At 41.2% G+C, this 22,967-nt stretch overlaps 1 protein-coding gene across 1 annotated transcript; it reads left to right on the top strand.

The window, feature by feature from the left end:
• The first annotated feature begins 21,130 nt into the window (after nucleotides 1-21,130).
• LOC145799629 (uncharacterized) lies at nucleotides 21,131-21,697 on the top strand. Its single transcript, XM_082889230.1, has one exon. It carries the CDS (start codon nucleotides 21,131-21,133, stop codon nucleotides 21,695-21,697), a length of 567 nt encoding a protein of 188 aa, XP_082745356.1.
• The last annotated feature ends 1,270 nt before the right edge of the window (nucleotides 21,698-22,967 follow it).

Raw genomic sequence — 22,967 nt, 5'->3', positions numbered from 1 at the left:
CGACTTGTAATAAACCGTGGGAAAATCTTTGTGCACTATCGAGTAATAGTACTATAGTAGTACGTTTTGCTTACTGTTAATAGTTAATACTGATGTTCTGTTATCTGCGAGTTAACTATCTAAATTCATGATGAACAATGGAATGTATGTGTATTATGGAACAATGATATCTTGGTGTATCTGGAATCATTCTGTTTTGCTAATGATGGCCCCGAGGCCAATCTATTGATATCTGGGCTTAAGGCCATTCTGTATCATCTGTGGGCTTAAAGTCGTTCTGTATTATATCTGGGCTTACAGCCAATCCGTATTATATCTGGGCTTACAGTCGTCCTATATCATATCTGGGCTTATAGCCGCTTTGTATTATATATGGACCTGAGACCGTTCTGTGTTACACGTGGGTCTGAGACCGTTCTGTATAATATGTTAGGCCAGAGGCTGTTCTGTATAATCTGTTAGGCCAGAGGCCGCTCTGTATAATCTGTTGGGCCTGAGGTCGCTCTGCATAATGTGTTGGGCCTATGGCCGCTTTCTATTCTGCATGGACTTGAAGCCAGTCAGTATTATATGTGAGCCTGAGACCGTATTGAATTATAGTTATGGATAAGACCTGTATATGGTTGGTATCTGCTTATTTATTTTATCCAAGGTTTTGCTTATTCAATTAACCTTCTTACATTGCTGTTATTCACTGAGCTTTGCTCATTCTGTTTTATGTATATTTCTATAGGTGAGCCATCGGGGATTGACACTAGAGTTGTACTGAGGTTCGCCTGTCTGCCAAGTCACCTGGGGTATGTCTCCACGTGGAGGCCTTAATTTATTATTAGGAGTCATATAAATTATTAAGTCTTATGTAAATGCGTGTGAGATCTATATAAATTCTATGATTGGAAATGTATTTAAATGCTTAAATCCAATTAAACCATCATATATGCACAAGCTTAATGGATGTTGTCTTTTATTGATATTGCTTCCGCTTAAGGTCCCGTATGTGATTAAATATTATTCTAAAATTCTGCTTTGTGGCCTATGTACAGGCCGGTCATGGACCAAACTTTTAGGGGCGGGTTTGGGCCATGACAGGTGGTATTAGAGCACGAGTTAAGATCTCACACACATGTCCATTGAGCATTAGAGTGTCTAGAATGCATTTAAGTTGCATGTATCTAGTAACGAAATGAGATAATGTGCATTTTGAACGTGGTATGTGAGCTTATACAATCAGTTAATTATTAAGCCTGAGAATCTGATCTCTGATGGACTTTGGGGTAATAAAAAAAGATTTATATGTTTTGTTTCATGGACTAAGTTTTGTGATTAAGGAGAATTGGATAATTGTTATAAAATGAGAATGGGGTACATAAGGCTAAAGTTTTGAAGGATGTGGAATATCGGTGTTCTTAGGATATTCAAATTGATAAGTAAAAGCCTGTTTGTGGAAACATAAGGTGAAAAGAGAGTAAACTTAGTTTCTATCTGTGTTATATGTGAAATTAGACCATGCAAAATTTTGGGGAAACTAAGATTGTTGTGAATCAATGAAGTGTATGGCAATTGAGAAATGCAATGATTAATAACGAGTATGGAACTTAAGAATGGTTTGATATAAGAAGTAGAGATAAAGGGATTGCCTCACTCATATCCATGTATGCTTATGTGTGTTATGACTAGGTATGCGAAACTATGTGTTATGGAATAATTAATGAATGATATGAGATATGTTAACAGTCTGCATCTTATTACTCTAGGAGTGGGGATGAAATGGAATGTTAATAAATACAAGTATTATGGTCTGTGATCACATAGTATTCGATGGAATTTTATGAAAGTTTAGTGATACAGGGAAATTGAAATTTTGACTAGAATGTGGGTGGTGTTGAGTATGTTCATTTGTAGAGATAGAGTGTATGTTGAGGGAATTGAGATATGTATGCTGGCGAAGGAAATATTATCTGAAATCTTGAACCATGGAGTTAAATGACTTCGTATGATCTTATGTATTAAGCTAATTTGTATTTAGTGGCTTGAGGGAAAGGTAGTAAGAATGAGGTGATGCTTATGTTGTCTTACCACGTGTAAGAATACGAATGGGCATTGTTAACGTAGAGAGATGATATGTTTGTTAATCAAATTATTTGAGTTATTGAAGTGGATCATTGGTGAAAAGAAGGTCATGTTGTGAATTTTTCTATGGGTTGATAAGTGAAGTTTTGTTCCTCCTTTCAGTATGGACATATATTCTTGTGAATGAATGTAAATAAAAGGAAAATTGTGTTTCTTTTGTGGACTGCCATTTGTCTGAAAGACATAATTTTGTTCTGATGCGTTTTTGTTCTAAACCTAACATGTTGTTATCATAAACTCATCATTATTGACTAAGGACGAAATATTTGTATGAGAATTAATTCAAGGCTTATTCCTTTATTGTGATCTGAAAATGAGTGATCATTGGAATGAAACTTATGTGATCCGTGTTATTTAGAGATATACCATCAATTAAGTTTGGTACTTCCGACATAGATGAATAATGTGTGACCTTGTGTGAGTTGACCATGGACCTAAGTGAGTAATGTCTTTGTAAAAGATACTTTTGTATGAATGATTTTGAAAATGGCTATGCTCTATGATGTTTAATGAAATCTATATCTTGGTTACTAAATGTTCTATATGATAAGTATTTTCTGAAATGATAAAATATGCTATGAACTTCCGACATGTTTATGGTATGATGAGTTTTTCAAATAATTTCCCCAAAATGACTAGATATGCTACGAAGCTCCGATTGTTCAAAATATGACAAGTTTTCTGAAAAAGATATTTTGCTATGCATGAATGAGTTTCCCATTTGATAATTTATTGTGGCATGCTTGATGAATGCTCTATGATGAACATGAAGTCATTCTGTCTTATCTATTATAAGTTAGCCCAGAGGTTGTTCTGTCAAAGTTTAAATAAGTTTAATCCTATTGGGAATCATCTCGTCATTTGATAATCTTTGAAAGGTCTGATAAGTTTCTGAATAATGTCTCTGAACAACGTATTGTGTGTAATTATGAAAGGTTTGATGAACTTTATGTATAACATATTTTTGGAAAACATTTTTGTCCATGATAAGAACGTTCTACTAAATATCGAACAAGAATATAATAGCTTTATGGTGAATGCATTCTGTGGTTGATGACATGATGTCGACTTTAAGATCTTCCAAGCGAATATGAATTTTAAATGATTATTACCTTACTGTAATTTCGGAATTGTGACAATTAAGGTTTGATCTGTATTTGATCTTACTAACAATCTATTTTGGAATTTGGGTTACTATTTGAAGTTTGTTAGGAATTTGATTTGAAGTGATACGTTTAATTCTTATTATTTGAGCCTTCATTGAAGTTGAGGATTTGAGCCTGAATTTGAATATTCAAAATTTAGACCTCACTTATTCTATCTGTTATGGAAGTAAAGCACTTGAGGATACTTCAAATTACTGAAACTATTGTTTTGAATATTTAATTTATCAGTGAGCAAGGGTTATAAAGTCGTTAATGTAGAACGCATTTATTTATTCTGGACCTAATTGTTGTAGTATGTGTTTGCCATTTGAAACCCGATTGAGTAGTGAATGTTTCCTTCACCTTTGAGGAATTATGATAATTGGGGAGTTTGTATACCCAAGACGAAACTCGACTTGTTGCAGGAAGAATCAAGTTTGGAGGACCAAACTTTTTAAGGTGGGGAGGATGTAACAACCCCAAAATCCGTATTAGAGATTACTTTTAAGTCCTTGTGGGTTAATGCATTTTAATTTAATGAAATCTGCTTAAATTCAGGAATTATCTGTTGAGTCACGGCTTTAAAATTTAAATTCTCGACCTTTACGGGTTCAGAAATTAAAATTGAGTATTTGGATATGTTAATGGGAATTTTTAGAGCTGCTTGGAAAAATTAATTGAAAATTTAATTCGTTTGATTCGTTAATACATGTTTGGGTGGTTAACTTTGTACTGCAAATTGAAGGCCTTCGAGGCTTCAGAAACCGAAACAGAGGACATATTTATGATCAGCATAATTTTTAGAGTCATCTGGGAAGTTTAATTGAAATTTGATTTTGCGCGATTCGTAAGGGCGTGTTTGGCCCTTCTTATTGTGAAAAGCTTAAGTGTGTGATATATACATATATGGATAGACCATGTGAGTTGGGAGTTTATCATTTTGAAGTCAAACAAAATATCTAAGGGAGAGAGAGAGAGGGAACCGTGAAAGAGAGATAGAGAGGGAAAGAGGATCATCCATAGCAGCTTGGAAAATTAAAGAGATTAAAAGGAAAAACAAGGAATTAAGTTAAGGTATGTGGCTTCAACTATTATCTTTGTAAATAATACATCTACTACATGAAATCAAGGATGGACTTGGAAAATTAATATGTAAATGAACAAGTGTGTTGGGTTATGAATGAAATGAGTTAAACTCAAGGAATTGAACCTTGATTTCCTTAAATTTGCTTGAATTGGGTTCAATCTTAAGAATGATTCATGGAATACCAAGTTTTGGTGTGAAGATTAACCATGTGTAAGATGTATTTGTACGATTTTGGGGTATATATTATAGAAGTTTGATTATATAGAAGATGAGACTTGAATTTCGATTTTTGAGGCAAGGATTGATTTGTTTAAAATGGAATTACACTTGATTAATGTTAGTTTATCATGTTATGAGATAATTTTACATGTTTTTGAGTAATTTATGTTAAGAACCAAGCTTAAAAATGGAAAAACCAAGTGTTGGAGCGAAAAGAGCCATTTTCGGACTGCAAACTGCCTAGAGCTGCACGTGCAGCTTTGTTTCCCGCACGTGCGGGAGACAGCTCTGTTCAGCCAACTTTTAATAAGCATATCTTTTGCCTCCGGACTCTGTTTTGAGTGATTCTTGAGCATAAAATTAAGCCCCGGAAGTCTAGTTTCCAATGGTGGTGGTCTTACTCCCAAATTCTAAATACAGAAATAGTTATGCCCAAATTAGTGATGACTATTCACTTTCTGTCAACCAGTTTTGTACCATTTCTTCACCTAAACCATTTCCCATCGATTTCTCCTGTTTTCTGAGACATGGATTATAACTTATTAAGGAATAATGAGCTTGGTACCACTATGGCTAATTGATTGAATGATCAAAGAGAATAAGTAAAGGATTGAATATAATCTCATATTATGTGGTGTGCACTGTACTTGTAGGTCGAGACAAGGACATCGTCCCATTACTACCAGGAGCCGATCACTATGAGTAATAGTTTTGTAACAATATGTTTCACTTACTTCCTATGATTATGATTTATGTATTGTTATTTGTGAATGATCTACTCCATTGATGTTGTGCTTTGATTCAATTAATTGATATGCTTGAATAATGGCATTGATATGGACCTAAGGTCGTTCTGTCCCTAGTAATAGACGTGGGCCCGAGGCCGCTATGATGTGAATTGTTCTGTCCCTATTAATACGGTGATATATTTGCCTTCTGTTAATAGTTATTATTATTGTTCTGTTACCCGCAAGACAACTATGTCGACTTGTAATAAACCATGGGAAACTTTTTGTGCACTATCGAGTAATAGTACTGTAGCAGTACGTTTTGCTTACTGTTAATAGTTAATACTGACGTTTTGTTATCTGCGAGTCAACTATCTAAATTCATGATGAACAAATGGAACATATGTGTATTATGAAACAATGATATCTTGGTGTATCTGGAATCATTCTGTTTTGCTAATGATGGGCTTGAGGCCAATCTGTTGATATCTAGGCTTAAAGCCGTTCTGTATCATCTGTGGGCTTAAAGTCGTTTTATATTATATCTGGGCTTACAGCCATCCTGTATCATATCTGGGCTTACAGCCGCTCTGTATTATATATGGGCCTGAGGTCGTTCTGTGTTACACATGGGTCTGAGACTGTTCTGTATAATTTGTTAGGCCAGAGGCCGTTCTGTATAATTTGTTAGGCCAGAGGCCGCTCTGTATAATCTGTTGGGCCTGAGGTCACTCTGCATAAGGTGTTGGGCCTATGGCCGTTTTGTATTCTGCATGGGCTTGAAGCCAGTCTGTATTACATGTGAGCCTGAGACCGTATTGAAATATAGTTATGGCTAAGACCTGTATATGGTTGGTATCTATCTATTTATTTTATCCAGGGTTTTGCTTATTCAATTAACCTTCTTACATTGCTATTATTCACTGAGCTTTGCTCATTCTGTTTTATGTATATTTCTGTAGGTGAGCCATCGGGGATTGACACTAGAGTTGTACTGAGGTTTGCCTGTCTGCCAAGTCACCTGGGGTATGTCTCCACATGGAGGCCTTAATTTATTATTGGGAGTCATATAAATTATTAAGTCTTATGTAAGTGTGTTTGAGATCTATATAAATTCTGTGATTGTATATGTATATTTGGAAATGTATTTAAATGCTTAAATCCAATTAAACCATCATGTATGCACAAGCTCAATGAATGTTGTCTTTTATTGATATTGCTCCCGCTTAAGGCCCCGTATGTGATTAAATATTATTCTAAAATTCTGCTTTGAGGCCTATGTACAGGCAGGTCATGGACCAAACTTTTAGGGACGGGTTTGGGCCGTGACACTGCCAACGTTTCAATATGTTGGGGTCAATTCAGAATTAAATTTTAATTTCAAACCGAAATTCAAATTCCAAATGGTAGGAATTTAATTTTAGAAAAAATAAAATTCAAATATTGTTTGCCCAAAAAGATAAGCATTAGGCCCGACAAGCCCAATCCAACCTCACACCATGCATCCATGCCCAAGCCCAGCCCACTCCACAGACCGGACGGACGGACGAACGGACAGCGGCAGCAGTGCGCACGTGGATGTGTTTGTTTTGGGTTCAATGGGTCTAGGCACTTTGCCCATAACCTCACCCTTCCACAAAACTTGGGTATCCCTTGGAGCCCTCCCCAAGTTGTAAACCCAAGGCTTTTAAACCCACATCAAGTTTACCCACCAAAGCAATGTGGGACAAACCTTAACTTCAACTTTTCTGGAATTTCCACCAAAAACACCATTTTTATGGAGCTCATTATGACATCGATTTCCCATTCACCCGATAATGGTTTTAAGCAACCAAATATACGTGGCAAAGAATGCGTTACCACATAGACCTGCCAACATTGGCGCATGGTTCCCACCTAAAAATTAGACCAAAGTTTAAGAAAAAACTTTTATTTTCAAACCATTTCTTTCACAAACCATAGACAAGATTGGATCCCTACCCTGCACCTATTTTGACCAAAATGAGTTTTTAGACCCTTTAAAACTATTTTCAAATTGATTTCAGAGATGTTGATTCCAAATATTCCAAAATGTTCAAGCTCCTAGCTTTATCAAAATCTTGTATCTTTTAGACAATGAGCAAGAACAAAGTGGAAATGAGTGGAAATGTGGAGAATTTTCTAGAAACACACTGAGTTGCATCTTTTGGTTGAGCCGCACCTTTTCTTTTCCATGGCCATAGCTTTTTGCCATCGTCGTAGCTTAATGTTATGGTTGTAGGAAAGCTGTCTGGCTGTATAATTTGTGTGACATACAGAGTAGTTTCTAGAAGATGGTTCTCCAAGCATGTTGAAAGATGCCTTCTCCACAATTCTCAGTGAATTCCATGCTAAGGCACCTTCTTCAGCCCTTTGGGCTATAAATACCCCCATTGGTTCAAGGAATTGAGCTATTGATTGAAAATCTCTCAAGTGCTCTCTCTTCCTTATAGATAAATTTCTATCTGTATACCTTAGAAGTGAAATATATGCACTGATGTTGTTACTGTATTTATTCTTATCCTAATTATCTCTCAAATATTCGATTTTATTATTGTGGAGAAGTGGAAATACCCTTCTGATCCTGGGGAACGCTCGTGATCCTCTTCTAGTCACCTGAAAAGGAATTAACACTCCGGTCGGGGGTACCGGAATTAGCACTCCGACGGACAAGTCAGTTTCAACGCTCAAGAATGCTTGTATTCTAAGTTTAGCACAACAATTCTCGCATACCTCCTTCTGGCTGATGTTTCTTCTATTTATATCTTTTCTTATTTGGGCCTCGGGATTAGATCCATTTCCTACCTCATATTCGGCACATTTTATAATAGACCGACCTTCACTCGGCCGCTTACTTAATCGGTTATTTGGCCGAGTAGGGTTGGATTTGAGCTTTCGAGCCAATTGCCGAGTGCTTCGAATCTCGACTCTCCCAGATTCGACTATCCGAAATCTCTACAACTCCCAATTCTCGGCCCTCACAATTGCCCCCAAGCACTCCACTAACGATAGTTGGCTGGAGTGTTTGGCTTCGAACTCGAAGAGTCAGAGCCGAAATTCGGCGACTGACTGTATTCCACCGCATATGTTTGTACACACGCTTCTCGGTTATCATTTCAACTTCCCGCCTCTGCAACTTCCTACTCTTCTCTATCTCCTTCGCCTCTTGTAAGTTCTCTCATTCTCTGCTTTGTTTTTTGGCTTAGCATAATCCTATTGGCTAGGGGGAATGGCGAAACATTTAAAAGATCTCCTCTCACCGGATCGAATTTCTGGCTTCCGACACCATTTTTTCATTCCTGATGACGTCTGTCTGTCGTTTATGGCAGACGGCACCCTCGATATGGAGAGGTTGATGAAACCACGATCGTCTTCCCTCTTCTATCAATTGCAGAGGGTAGGGTCTGTTTCCCCCTTCACCCACTCCTTAGGGCCATGCTTTGCCATTGGGGGTTAATCCCTTCCTAACCCAACGTCAACTTCTTTAGGATCGTGATGGGGATTATCGCACTAAACCGCCGCCTTGGGCTTAACATTGGCATTCTCGTTATTCGGCATTGCTACGCCTTGGCCAAGTCTTCTGGTCGGCATGGGCGTTATTTCCTTAAGGCCAAAGACATCGATCATCAACTAGTGACTATGCATTCCAGCTCTGGGAAGCGAGTCGATGATGTTATGGTCGTCGTCCAAGGAAACTGGGAATTCGGCGAAGGCGAGGATCGCCTTGATCGTATTCCCAAACGGAGGGGCAAACCAGGAGGCCGAGTATCTTCTTTTATTTATTTACTTGTTATATTTATAAAACTTTATTTTTGGGACCTCATGGTTTTTCTTTTGCAGGAAACGATTTGAAGAAAGTCTTGACCTCGACCGACGACACCGTCCTTTCGAAAATCAAGACTGCGCTCATGTATTTCGGCCGACCGAGTCTTTAGAAGCAGGGGAGGGCGGCCCATGTTCTGCTCCACTACGAGCCAACTTATACAACCTTTTTGGTGGCGAAAAACATCTCAATTCCGAAGGGTGAGGAGTTTCTTATCGCCCTTATCTTGACTAATTTTAGAAATTTGAGGCAAGTCGGTTGCAAGGGATCAGATTCGTAGCGACCAGAAGTAACTGAGGCCGCCGAGTTAGACCAATCTGAAACTGAGGTTAACGAGGCTTTGAAGTTAGCATTTGAAGAAGCCGATTTCAATTCGGCTGATCCTCCGTCTACTTCGGATCGAGAGGACCGTCTGCTTGACGATATTTTTCACGGTCTGGAGGACCTTCCCGGCGCGTTCCTAGAAGATATGGCTGGGCTGATCCTTACTAAACTTGCCAAGAAGACGAACACGGAAAGGATGGCCGCGCGGCGAAGGACGGAGGAGATTCGGGCTGTCGAATCTCAGTCCTAGTCCTCCTTGCCTGTTATTGAGGGGATGACAAAGAACGGAAGTACCGAGGCGGAACCTTTTGTGCAGGCAAGTGTAGAAGCTAAGCAAAGGGTGGAGAAGCGCCCTGCCGATGTCGAGGCCGGCTCAGAAGAAGACCGTGCCGACAAACGACCTCGTTTGGAGGAGTCGGATGCGATTGTACCTTTTGTTATTCAGCCCAAGATAAAAAATACGCTGATCTCCTCCGATGCTTTGGTAATCAAAGATCCAGCGGTTGCACTCAGCTTGGCGACGTCCGTTTCACTGCCTGCTGACTAGGCGGCTTTTCGGGTAGAGCCTGATCTGGTTGCAATTGGGTTGGCCACGCAATCGGCTCTTTTGGTATATACCTGGACTTTGTCTTTTCTCTTTACGCAAATATTATTTTGTTCTTAACTTCCTGTTTTGCAGGTCGTCGGAAGGATAGCCGACATGGGTCGTCGCTATCATGATGCTGTCGAGCTAATTGGCTGCTTACAAGCGGAGGTTGATGGCCAAAGGAGTAGGGCGCAGATGGAGGGCGCCCGTGCCGAGGTCGAGATGGAGAGAGCCCACAATGCTGATGAATTGAGATCAGTCGTCGAGAAGAGGGCGGATGCGAGCGACGACGCGCTTAAATTGGCCAAGGAGGCGATCTCTAAATTGGAGGTTGGGTTAGAAGAGATGAAGGCGGCGAAGGAAACAGCCGACCTAAAGGCTTCCAGCTCATTCGATGCTAGGAAAAAAATTTTCTTTTGATGAATATGTAGACGAAGTCCCCAAATTTGAGAATCGGGGATTTAAACACGGCTGGCTCAAAGCCCTTGCTGCTGCTGATGTGACATTGGCTACGCCAATTCCATATGAGCAAGTGGATATTGAGCCACTGGAGTCTGACTCTGAGGGCTAATTTGGGCGGCTCTTGTTTTTGTTTTAGGATTTGCATGTAATTTTCAGCTTTTTACCGGTTTTTGTTTAGTAATTTTCATATGTAAAATGATTACAATTTGTGCCCAATTTACTTAATGAAAATTCATTTTGTACTTTGCTGTTACTAATAAACGGAATTATTTGGTTGCTGTTTTGGATAAAACGTTTTGTATACTTGCTGACTAGATGATTAGGCCGTTTAGATAGTTAGGCCGTTTAAAAAGCCAAAAATCAGTACATGAAGTGGCTGTGGTACATATCAATCGGCATGGAGCCAAGATGCTCGGCCGGTTAGATTAATAAATCTGTCCTTGCCCCAACCAGTGCATGGACTTCAAGGAATTCTCCCATAATTTCCGTTTAGATAATTAGGCCGTTTTAGCAAGCCAAAAATTAGTGCATAAAGTGGCTATGGCACATATCAATCGGCATGGGGCCAAGATGCTCGGCCGATTAGATTAATAAATCTGCCCTTGCCCCAGTCAGTGCATGGACTTCAAGGCATTCTCCCATAATTGTCGTTTAGATAATTAGGCCATTTTAGCAAGCCAAAAATTAATGCATGAAGTGGTTGTGGCACATATCAATCGGCATGGGGCAAAGATGCTCGGCCGGTTAGATTAATAAATCTGCCCTTGGCCCAGTCAGTGCATGGACTTCAAGGCATTCTCCCATAATTGCCGTTTAGATAATTAGGCCATTTTAACAAGCCAAAAATTAATGCATGAAGTGGATGTGGCACATATCAATCGGCATGGGGCCAAGATGCTCAGCCGGTTAGATTAATAAATTTGCCCTTGCCCCAGTCAGTGCTTGGACTTCAAGCTATCCTAACCATACTTATATGCATTCATGCGATTCTGTCTTGTAAACTTGCATTTCGAGTCTTGTCCTTGTTCGTTTAAGTGTTACAGCATGTTTTGTACCCTGCTTGGTGTGAGTTTAGCCGAGGGCGTCTTTAGTCTAGAACTTCCTTGGAACCACTTTGTTTGACCTCTACCTTCGCTTTGACATACTGGCCGAGATGTCATTATCTAGGCCGAGGTGTTCATCACCAAGGCCGAGGTGTGAATTATCTAGGCCGAGATGTTACCTTTGCACTTAAGCGATCTTGTCCCGGAGAGGTATGACCTAGACCGAGGTGTGGCACATCTAGGCCAAGGTGTGGCACAGCTTAGTCAAGTGTTGTCCTTCCTAGCTGAGGTCATTGTTCCCTACTTGCCGATGTCTTGATCTTAGCCGAGGTCATTACTCGCTAGAGTGCCCATGTCGTCTTGCTTGTTGAACACACTTTGTCATAGTTTTGTCTTGTCACTCAGCCACCTTTCTGTGTAGCACCAACTAGCCATTGCCACGTGCCTCTGTAGAGGGTTAAGTCAGCTAGCAGACTTAGAAATGTATCATTTGCTATATGTCTTTGTTTGTGAGGAGAGAGAAGCTCTAGAAGAAGAAGAAGAAGTTTAGAGTGAGAGAGTGAGTTTCGAGCTTGATTCCTAGAGATCAAACCATTAGATTCGTGTATTGAGGTTAGATTCTTGATCTACTCTTGTCATTCTTATTGATCATCCAGCTGCATTGCATGATCGAACCCGTTTTGCATGTCATGCATCGATTTAAAGTTGGTTTTAGAAAGAGAAAATGGTGTTCATGTGTTCTTGAAAGAAAGGTCTTGTTTGATCTGAAAGTTTGCATTAAGTTTCGTGTTTTTGTGTTTGTTCTCACTAGATCCTTGAATATGGGTACCCAGGTCCATGTTTTTGAACTCATAGCATGAAATCTCAGATTTTGTAATAGCAAATCACGATCTTTGCATTCATCTTCCTCATATTCATGTTCATCTTGTTCTTCTAGAGAGGGAAACCCAGATTTTTCCCGACCTCATTTCCTTGAATATGGCCATCGAGGCAACACCTCGGCAAGGAGGTGTGGGACCTCGGCCTAGACCTGGTAGTTGCCCAGCACGTTTTCCCGAGATAAAGAGTTGTGCTTGTTTCGATTTGACTTAGTCTTGAGGAATACCGAGATCATCTGCATGCATGTGAAACTTGTTTGAAAGTGCATTCAACAGACTTTGCCATGTGTTTGTAGGGTTTGGACTTGCCTTGACCCCGACGCTTGAAGAACTAAGTGAGTGGTATTTTTAATAAAGCTATGTTATAATGCTTTGATAAAGTCTTGTTTTGCTTCGTTTTGGAAAGTATTTGTAAGCATGAATGGTTATTCCTAATTGGAAAATATATACATATCTTGTTTTGATGACATTCTTGGAAAGTCTGTACATGCTAAGGGACTATAAGCAATTGTAGCACAAAGTTTGGAAGTCTGTACGTGCTAAGGGACTATAAGCATTTGTAGCACAAAGTTTGGAAGTACGTACGTGCTAAGGGACTATAAGCATTGGTAGCACAAAGTTTGGAAGTCCGTACGTGCTAGGGGACTCTAAGCATTAGTAGCACAAGTCCTTAGTGTTCGCGGACTATAATGCAACGACACCATTGAATTGAGATATCTCCCTTGTCTTGCCTTGTTTTGTCTTGTTTGCCACTGACGGTTTACCGTGTGGGTTTGTTTGCCGAGATGTCATCACTTGTATTATATTGATGTTAGTAAGCATCCTTTGAAACTTGACAGATTTGGAAGATGGACTCGGTTCATCTTGCACTAATTATGTTATGTATTGTTTGATAAAGACCTTGAATACTAGTCATGCAAACCCCTTTATTTCTTATACCATTCACTGAGTATCCAAGCTCACCCTCTCTATATATATATGTAGGTGATGAGCAGGAAGGCGGTGACGCCTAGGTGTGACTCGCAAGCTTGTTTTGGATTTTTGTTATGTCGGCTTAACTTGTATACATGTCGGCAGTCTTGAAAACTATGCTTCTCGGCTTATAATGTCTGTAATTTACACATGTCGGCTGGAGAAACCTTTTGATCAAGATGTAAAATTGTATTTTTGTACTTTATTGTATTTGTATCCAAGTTGTAATATTATGTAAAGTTGTATGCCATTCCATGTAACTTACGCACTGCTCTTATGGACCACTTGTATTTTAGGATTATTGCTTCCGTACTTGTGAGCCCCATATATAATTATACTCTGTTTGTGTGTGAATCTTGAAAGATGGCCTTCGGTAATCTCGGATTACTGGCCATCACGGCACTAAACTACTAGGGGCGGTTTGGGGTCGTGACAGACTTCAAGGCATTCTCCCATAATTGTCGTTGAGATAATTAGGCCGTTTTAACAAGCCAAAAATTAGTACATGAAGTGGTTGTGGCACATATCAATCGGCATCCGTCGTTTGGAGGCTGCCAAAAGTGTTAATGAAATTGCCTCGGGGTCGCTGCATACCTACGAATAAATGGGGTAAGTTCGCGCCAGTGGGTCCACTTATTCTTAATCAGACTCGATTTGAACTAGCTTGGGGCGAGGGCGAATGTCAAACAGACTGTTCTTCAATGGTAGAGAAGAGGGACGAACATTGGCTGAGCTAGATACTGCGATGAATCGTAGCAACGAGCCTGTACCTACGGGAGGAAGGACGTCCAAGGAAAGCGAAAAATGTCAACCTTCAAGCCGTCGAAGCAGATCACCCCGAAGAGATAAGCATCAACGAGGAAGCTCCCCACGACCATGACCGAATAATGAATCAGACGCGACGCCACGACCATTGAGTTTTGCGGTGTTCATGGGGAATAAACTGATGACTGAGGCAGATTCCATCGTCAATGATCCAGATGTAGCGGTCGAGTTCGCTCGACAAATCTATTCACCGGAAGTCCAACAATCGATGGTTGGACGACGAGATTTCGAAGTGTTTCGAGAAGGTATTCATGGGGCGGTGAAGGGGCTGTACACTGCCTACGAAGTCGGCATGCATCTGCGCGCCGCGCAGCAGGAGACAGAGAAAATGGACGAACGGGTGCGCAGTTCGGAGGCTCGTGCGCAGAAAGCCGAGGGCGAGCTTAGGGAGTTGAGGAAGGTTAAAGTCGCCAATCCACATGCGGTGGGTCAATCTAACCCGATTGTTGACGAGAGGGTGACCCAACGGCTATTGAGTCATGCCATCGCCGACCGAGATACGGCAAGCATGTTTGCCGTAGAAAATGCAAGGGCCAAGGGTTATAAGCAGGGCTTCCATGTTGGTCGGAAGGTTGGGATCGACAAAACGAAAGAGACACTTGCTCAGGAGGTCTGCCGATGTGAGAATCGGGGTTTTAAGCATAGTGGGATCGCGGCTCTTCAGGCCGCGGAGGCTCTCCAAGCGAAGGGTGTCAATTCCAACTTATGTGGCCTAGATCATCGCGATCATTTGCCCTTTTCCGCCTTTGAAGTTGACAAGAGCGATGATGAGGGCGATGCTGAATTAAAATATTCGTTGTAATGTTCAAACGCGGATCACGTCTAGAATTATGTAATTATTGGTTGGTCGAATAAATTAAAAAAAAAAGAATTTTATTTTCAGTGTTTTGTTATAATTTTTGTTTGGCACACACGTGCTTGCATGTGTTTTATTATATACATGTTTGAATAAACGTATTTTCAGACGCGTAATGGACATTGATCGGCCTGATTTAATCGACATCATTGTGTTACGCACGGCCCGAAGGCCTAATCGGCCCAACGACGTCATTCGCCGATGGGGCTCCGAATCCGAAGGCTTTAACAGCCCAAAGACGTCATTCGCCGATGGGGCTGCAAATCCGGAGGCTTTAACAGCCCAAAGACATGCACATACGCACCCACACTTATTACAAATTTGCCCTCGCTCGAAGGGACCGAAAGAATAATACAATTTAACTAACCATCAAACTAACTAAAGATTACAAACAATTAACTAGTTAAGCAAATTAACTAAGCTAATTAAGCAGTAAAAGTAGCCTCGGGAAGAGGGCCCAATGTATGCGCGCTTGGTTCCGTTTGGAAACCCACCACCATGCACAAGTTTGCCTCTGTTTCCCCTGTTCTGCTCCTCTGAAAATTGCACAACTCCCAAGGTATGCTCCATGGACACTGTGGATCACCACCGACCTAGTGGAAACCCCACCGACCATGTCCGGATGGTCATCGACCATTTGTTGAGCTCTCGGCCATCAATAATTGGTCGGTCGGCAGTATAAATGGCCGGCCGGCCAAGGCTTCCTGCAGAAACCTGTTTTGACAGCAGCAGAGGGCAAAACATGGCATGGCAGTGCATTTCAAGCAATGTTTGCACCAACCACACTCCTTATCATGTTTATGACTCGAAGGAGGATGGTCCTCGATTCTTGGACCATCAATTGCGCATTTCAATGCGTGACGGCCCAAGAAAGCAAGTGTGCCATTTCAATGTCGAATGAAATGCACTTAAACAAACAAATGGTCCAACCACTATCACTTGATCAAGAGGCAAGGCATGCATGCCATTGCAATGCAACCTAGGCATGCGAACTAGGCATGCAATATGAACATGAAGACAAGTATGCTAGGCACACAACCTAAGCTAGCAAGCATGCAAGCATGTAATAACTATGCTAATGATCAACATGCAAGATGTAACCTAATCATGCAAGTGTGTAAGGCATGCAACATGTTATGCAACCTAGTCAAGGAAATGCGTGCCAAATGCAAGTGTCACTTAAACATGCAACAACAATACATAGTAAGTCAAGTATGCAATCAACACACAAGGTGAGCATGCCACAACATGCAAAGGAGGGACTTACACTAATTTGGACAGCTCTCTATTAGGCCCAAAACAGTGGCCAAATGCTATGGAAATGAGAGGCAAAACACACACAAGCATGCACATGTTAAGGCCTAAACACTTAAGCATCAATAAGCATCTTTTAAGCACACTTAAAAGGGAATAACCATGGACATATGGCATACATAATAAGCTCTGAGAACATGTAGGAAATGATGCCAAATCAACCTACCAATGCAAGCTAGGCATGCAACCAAGCCCAAGGACCTAAAACATGATCATATGACACATGAAGCAAATGACCAAAATGAACCAAAACAGTCCTAAATCATGCAAAAGTAAGCCCTAAGAACCACTTAGATGGCATCTAAATGACCTAATCCTAGAGGCATACACAATAGCACAAACATGAAGCATGAAACACCAACCTCTTAACACATTAAAGGGGCATCAAATGTAAGCATTCAAGCATACCATGAGGACTGAAATGACATGGCAAATGGTTCCAAACCACTAAAACAAAGCAAGTAAAGCATGCTCCACACTCACACACCCAAGGCTAACAAGCCAAAATGCAAGGTGGCTATACTAAGCATGTCATGGTCGACCAAAACAACCAAAAATAGAACTTAAGTATGCTAAAACAGGCACAAAAGCTTCACATAGCTAGGCCAAAACAAGTAAGCATAATAGGCTAAATGCTAGGCACATGTTAAGGCAAATCATGGCATTACAAGACATGTATGCAAGGCAAGCATGGCGTGTCTAAACCAAGTAAAAATAGTTCTATATTATGACAAAATAAGCACAAATAACAACTAAGACATGGCCAAAATGCACTTAAAAATGGTGCTCACACATGAGGCTAAAATGGCCCTTTTCAAGGACAACAAGGAGAGGGGGTGGCCTCTCCTTCTTAGGACCTTAAGGCACCATCCTCACCACTGAAATCCCAGTGGTGAGGATGCCCAAACAAAGTGGTTCCGGAGCTCACCAAAATAGCACAAAAATAGGGCCAAATAAGGCCTAAGAGGGGTCAAACACCCCCAAACAACAAAGCAACCTTAAACAACTATGTTAAGCACTCAAAATCAAGACTTTTATTAGTTATGTACAAAGTCTAAAAATAGTTGCAAGATTGGTTAAAAAGCTATGCAAAAATGGGAAATAAAGGGTGAAGTTCTTACCCTTGATGACCCTTTTCACAAACAATGTTCCAGTTGGTTCTTCAAGCTTGAATCGACTCAAGAACACCAAGAACAGCTCTCTGGCCCCTCAGAAACCAAGAGAAGGTGTAACTCTATGTGTTTGTGTGCAATAGTAAGACTAAAACGCACACTTATGCACTAAAGAGAGAGATATAGAGATAGAATAGCTACAACTATGAACTAACCCTAACTCAGAGCTCCCTCTGTATTTTTTTTGTCTAACCCTAATGGAGGGAGAAGAGGCTCCCTCTTATAGAGCTCACTCTTGCAAAGCTTCTCAAGTAAGCTAGTCAAGAGGGAGATCCCTCCATACACGTGTATGGAGGGGAGCAAAGTGTATGTCAGCTAGCACAGCTGGCATAAAAATATCTGCAAAAGCAGATGTATAGTGGTCGGCCCGCCAAAAATGCTATTTGACCAAAAAATATGGCCGGTCGACCACAAAGAGTGCCGGTCGGCCAAACATTTGGCCGATGGCAACAAACCAATGGCCGGTAGCCTCAGGCCATGGCCGGTGAGGTGTAGGGATGGCCAACAAGCCACTCCCTGCCCTCCAAAGCAAAAACACAAGTGTTTGGTGCAAAACTAGACACAAAGCAATCGAGTTGAGAGATCCTGAGGCAAGGCGCGTAGCCGAGACCTCCGGAACTCAAGACGAACACAAACAAGGATGATCACCAAGTGTTCAAACGGAGACGTCCAAGTCTTGAGGACAGTCAAAAATGGGGTGTCTACAGGCACTCTTTCAAAAAAAAATTCTGAGTTAAGCATGTGATAGTTAGCATATTTTCTTCACAAAAGAAATGAAACTTTCCCTTGGTGGAACCCCTTTTTCATAAACCTTCTTGTTTTGGGCAAAGTACCCTAGAATTTGTTTTTGTAGCCCACTTCCAGAAATTCTAGAAAAATGTACAAAATTATTATAGACCACTATTTTATGTCAAAACTTTCCTTACGATGTTATCTTTCAACTAAAATTTGTTTCATTGAAAAACATCAAGCGGTTTGCAAGAAAATCAAATTTTCGTAACGGTCAACGGATCTGGACAGATTCTGGACAGCGCTGGAATATTTTCTAAATAACTTAAAATCTAGAAAAGCAATCTCATTTCCGAAAAGTGTTCTAGAAACTAGATCAAATTCTCTACGAACCATAGGGAGACCGAGTCCGGTGGAAGATTTAAAATAGTCCTTTTATCTCAATCTTCATGTGACATTAAATCTGGAAACTGTGTTATGTATGGATGTTTTATGCCCTTGAATTCATGAAATTGCCTACTTACATATGAGCATATCTTGGCATGTTATTATATGTATTATGGTTATGTTGTTTATCTTCCTCGCTTTATGGATGCATGTCTATGTGGATATTATTGTCTTGTAAGTTGGATTAACTTGATTTAAAACATTTAATTTAACGAGAAACCTAAGTGGGAGGGTATTGGGCTTTCGAACACTTGAATAATGTAAAAATGAGAATATGTGATATATGGATTGTTGGGATGCGTCCCCTATTTGAAAGTTAAAGTCTTGCGCAAGTGGTTTTCAGAACCCTTGAACGGAGCGGTTGTATTCGGACTCTAGGTGGTTTGGTGTAAGGAGAGATTCGGACAAGGCCCTATTTTACCGTCTCTTTTGAGGCCCTGCGGTTGGCGCTACACAGTACATAACCGTTAGTAGGCATCCAAGGTTAGGTCTACAACAAAGCAGTAAAAGAGGGGGCATATCAAATAATCCGCGTCCGATTCTTGTGGTTGGGAGGACAAAATTTCTTTGGGGGATTTCTAGTTTGCTAACATCTAACTTAACCTTTCATTTATTTATTGAAGTATCATGCTTTATTACTTGATGTTAGAATTAAGATTGTGTATTGGACTGGAAAAAAAAAAAAGGGCAGGGTGTGTGTGTGTTTACTGGGCATTCAAAGCTCACGGCGTATCATGCCAGGTGACGAAGCGGAATTCACGGCTGGAGACGACAAGCCCGAAACTTTTGAAGACTTTTGGCTATCCTAGAAAAAAAAAAAATTGAAGTTTCTTTTTGGATATTTTGTAAGGACTCATTTGAAGATTTAAGCTTTCTTTGGGGATGTAATGTAATGAAACCATCTTTTGAGTCATATATATTGTGATTTTTATGTATTTATATTCTATATATAAACCTTATCGTTACTTATGAGACCTTCTGTCAATACCTTTTAAGATCTGTCAAAAGGATAGTGCGCTGCCTAAGAATGCTGGACTTAGAAGGGAGGTTAATTTGACTCCTCCGGCGATTTGGGATCTTACTTTGTTATTGACCATAGGACTCATTAGTGACTCTCCCTTGACTGCAACCAATAGTGTAGAATCTGGGCGTCACAACTTGGTATCAGAGCCTAGGTTCAACCCTTAACCCTCGCAACCCTATACGCGACTCTAGATGCCCTTACCCCTTGTCTTATTTTATTCTATCACACTATTATAAGAAGATTGACTAATAAAAAAACCTTCTCCACCTTAGGATGTCATCGGGAGGCTACGCCAGTACCGACTCGTGGGGTGTTTTCCTTATTCAAGGAAGAAGGGCCATGTCTGTCAGCCCCTACTTTAGTCGTCGACGCTATGAAATCACTGCCGAGGAAATGATGAAAGTGGAGATACGCAAGGTGGAGACGAAGTACACCCGCCATATGAGGGCGCAAAAGAGGTCTTTGGTGCGGCGCCGCTTACAATTTCTGAGCCGAGCAGCAAAGAAGGCAGTTCGAATGGAGCAAGATGAACAGAGGATGGACTCCTTGATACACCGAGCTTTGACCACCATAGCACCGACTCAGGCTGAAAGCCACGAATCTTGTTATCATGGGCCAGGCGACAGTCAACCGATGGATATGGAGCAGCCACCAGAACAGCAAGGAGCGAACCCAGCCTACCCTATAGAGATATCATCTGAACACAATCCCCTCTCACCAATGTACACCCCCCGCTCTCCGGGACAAGCCACCGACTCCGCTGATGAAGACCCAGAAGAAGACTTTGATTGGTCTGGAAACGAGGACTAAATCGAGGGATAGTAAAACTAGACTTTTGTAAGACCCGCTGATGGAGATCCGTAGGATAAGATAACCTGAACTTTGTAATGCATAGATGCTTTTGAATGTAACTCCGATATAGGAGCCCTTTTGTAATGATGCCTATTATAATAAATGAATGCTGTGTTGATCTATGTTATTGACTGTTACTTGCTTTAGTGTACCCTAAGAAAACTGAACCTTTATTTCAAATCTAAGTAATAATATTTTCTAAGACTAGAAACCAACTCATCACATGCCATGAACAGAATGGTGGACACGCGAGCTAATGGCTATACCGAAACCAGCAACAATGTACGAAACTGTCCCAGAAATCAACACGAACCCATCCTCGCAGAAGCTAACTTAAATTTTGGAGGAACTAGGGAAAATAAGGAACAATCGGCAGAATGAGAGGACTCGACTCTTTTCTGAGTTTCGGAAGCAGAGGCCCCCAAAGTTCACAGGCGTACCGAGCTCGAAGGTAGCTGAAAATTGGCTCCGACAGATAGAGAAAATGCTAGACACCATGGGCATAACCGAGGCCGCTGATAGAATAGCTCTGGCAGTATTCGAGCTTGATGATGAGGCTGACCATTGGTGGGAGTTAATCAAGAATACTCGTGACGTAGCGAGCCTATCATGGAACCAGTTCAGGGAACTATTCCTAAATAAATATTTCCCAAGTACTATCCATCGAGAACGAGTCAAGGAATTCCAAAACCTAGAACAAGGGAATATGACCGTGGCCCAGTATGTTGTAAGATTTGAAGAGCTAGCCCGTTACACAACCAGAATCGTACCAAATGATGAAGAAAAAGCAAGGATGTTCGAGTGGGGACTGGACCTTACAATCAGTGGTAGAGTCCTTCCGCAACGACTCTCCTCATATGCCGAGGTGCTGGAAACGGCATTAGAATCTAAAAGGGAAATAAACGACGCCAGGAAAGCTTGGAACAAGAGAAAAGGGAGTCAGGCATCTATTGGACCTCAGAGGAACCAGAGAGGAAGTGTGACCTCAAAGCCCTACTCCAGACCACAACCACAACAGCAACGACAACAACCGCAGCAACAGATCCAGAGAGAAGGCTATTAACAAAGGCCGGTGGGACAAATCTAGTGCTTTCATTGCCAACAATTAGAGCACAAAAAGAGTGAATGCCCCCAACTCCCTCCATTAGGATACCAAGGAGGAGGTTCCGGAGCAAATGCCCAAGCGTTAGGTGGGCAGAAGCCGTGGACAAATAAGACAGGATCTACCAGGCAGCAGCACCAGAAGAGTGGAGGAACTCAGAACACCAAGACTAGTGGCAACCAAAAGGCAACCGGCAGAATCTTTGCCGTGCAAGAGGAAGAAGCAAACCCGTCCGTAATTGTGGGTAATTTAGTACTATACAATTCTTGGGTGCATGTTTTATTTGATACCGGTGTATCACATTCTTTCATATCCTCTGCTTGTGCTAAGTCATTAGAACTTGTATGTGAACCTTTAGCAACTGCCTTAAGTGTAATGTCACCTATGGAAGGATGCGTTCGGATAGGATCGATCTGTAAGGACTGTAAGATAGGGATGTCGGACCTATGCTTAACTTGCGACCTTTGTGTCATGAAAATGTCGGACTTCGATATTATTTTGGGCATGGACTGGTTGTCCGCCCACCAAGCGGTGATCGACTGTCGTCAGAAGAAAGTGGTAGCTCATACGCAAGATGGAACACGTTTCCAGTTTAAGGGGGATAGACATGACTCCATGGTTTCAACAAAACATCGGACGCAGTGGCGCGATCAACTTGCGAGTAGGATAGCAAGCCTGATTCTAAATGAGGAAGACCAAGGAGAAATAGAACTTCCGTGCGTAGTATGAAATTATGCAGATGTATTTCCTACGGAATTACTAGGATTGCTGCCAACCCAGGAAGTAGACTTTAGCATCGAGCTATAGCCTGGAACTACCCCGATATCCATGGCCCCGTATCGCATAGCACCAGCAGAACTACGAGAATTAAAGACACAGCTACAGGAATTGCTTGAGAAAGGATTCATTAGGCCAAGCACTTCGCCATGGGGAGCACCCGTGTTGTTTGCTAAAAAGAAGGATGGATCGTTGAGGCTATGCATCGATTATTGTCAACTCAATCGAATCACGATTAAGAACCGATACCCACTCCCAAGGATTGATGACCTTTTTGACCAACTTAGAGGCTCAAGGTGCTATTCAAAGATCGATCTCAGTTCAAGTTACCATCAACTACGAGTCAAGGAGGAGGATATACCAAAGACTGCCTTTCGTACTAGATATGGCCACTATGAGTTTGTAGTAATGCCCTTCGGACTAACCAATGCACCGGCAGTATTCATGAGCCTAA

This window comes from Camellia sinensis, chromosome 9 (assembly GCF_055761805.1).
Source record: "Camellia sinensis isolate YWXY chromosome 9, ASM5576180v1, whole genome shotgun sequence".
Lineage (NCBI taxonomy): Eukaryota > Viridiplantae > Streptophyta > Magnoliopsida > Ericales > Theaceae > Camellia > Camellia sinensis.
The sequence above is the reverse complement of the archived record's forward strand: the minus strand, read 5'-3'. Positions and strand labels throughout refer to the sequence as shown.

Coding starts and splice junctions, on each gene's coding strand:
- LOC145799629 (XM_082889230.1), top strand. CDS start 21,131: ATGGGCATAACCGAGGCCGCTGATAGAATAGCTCTGGCAGTATTCGAG.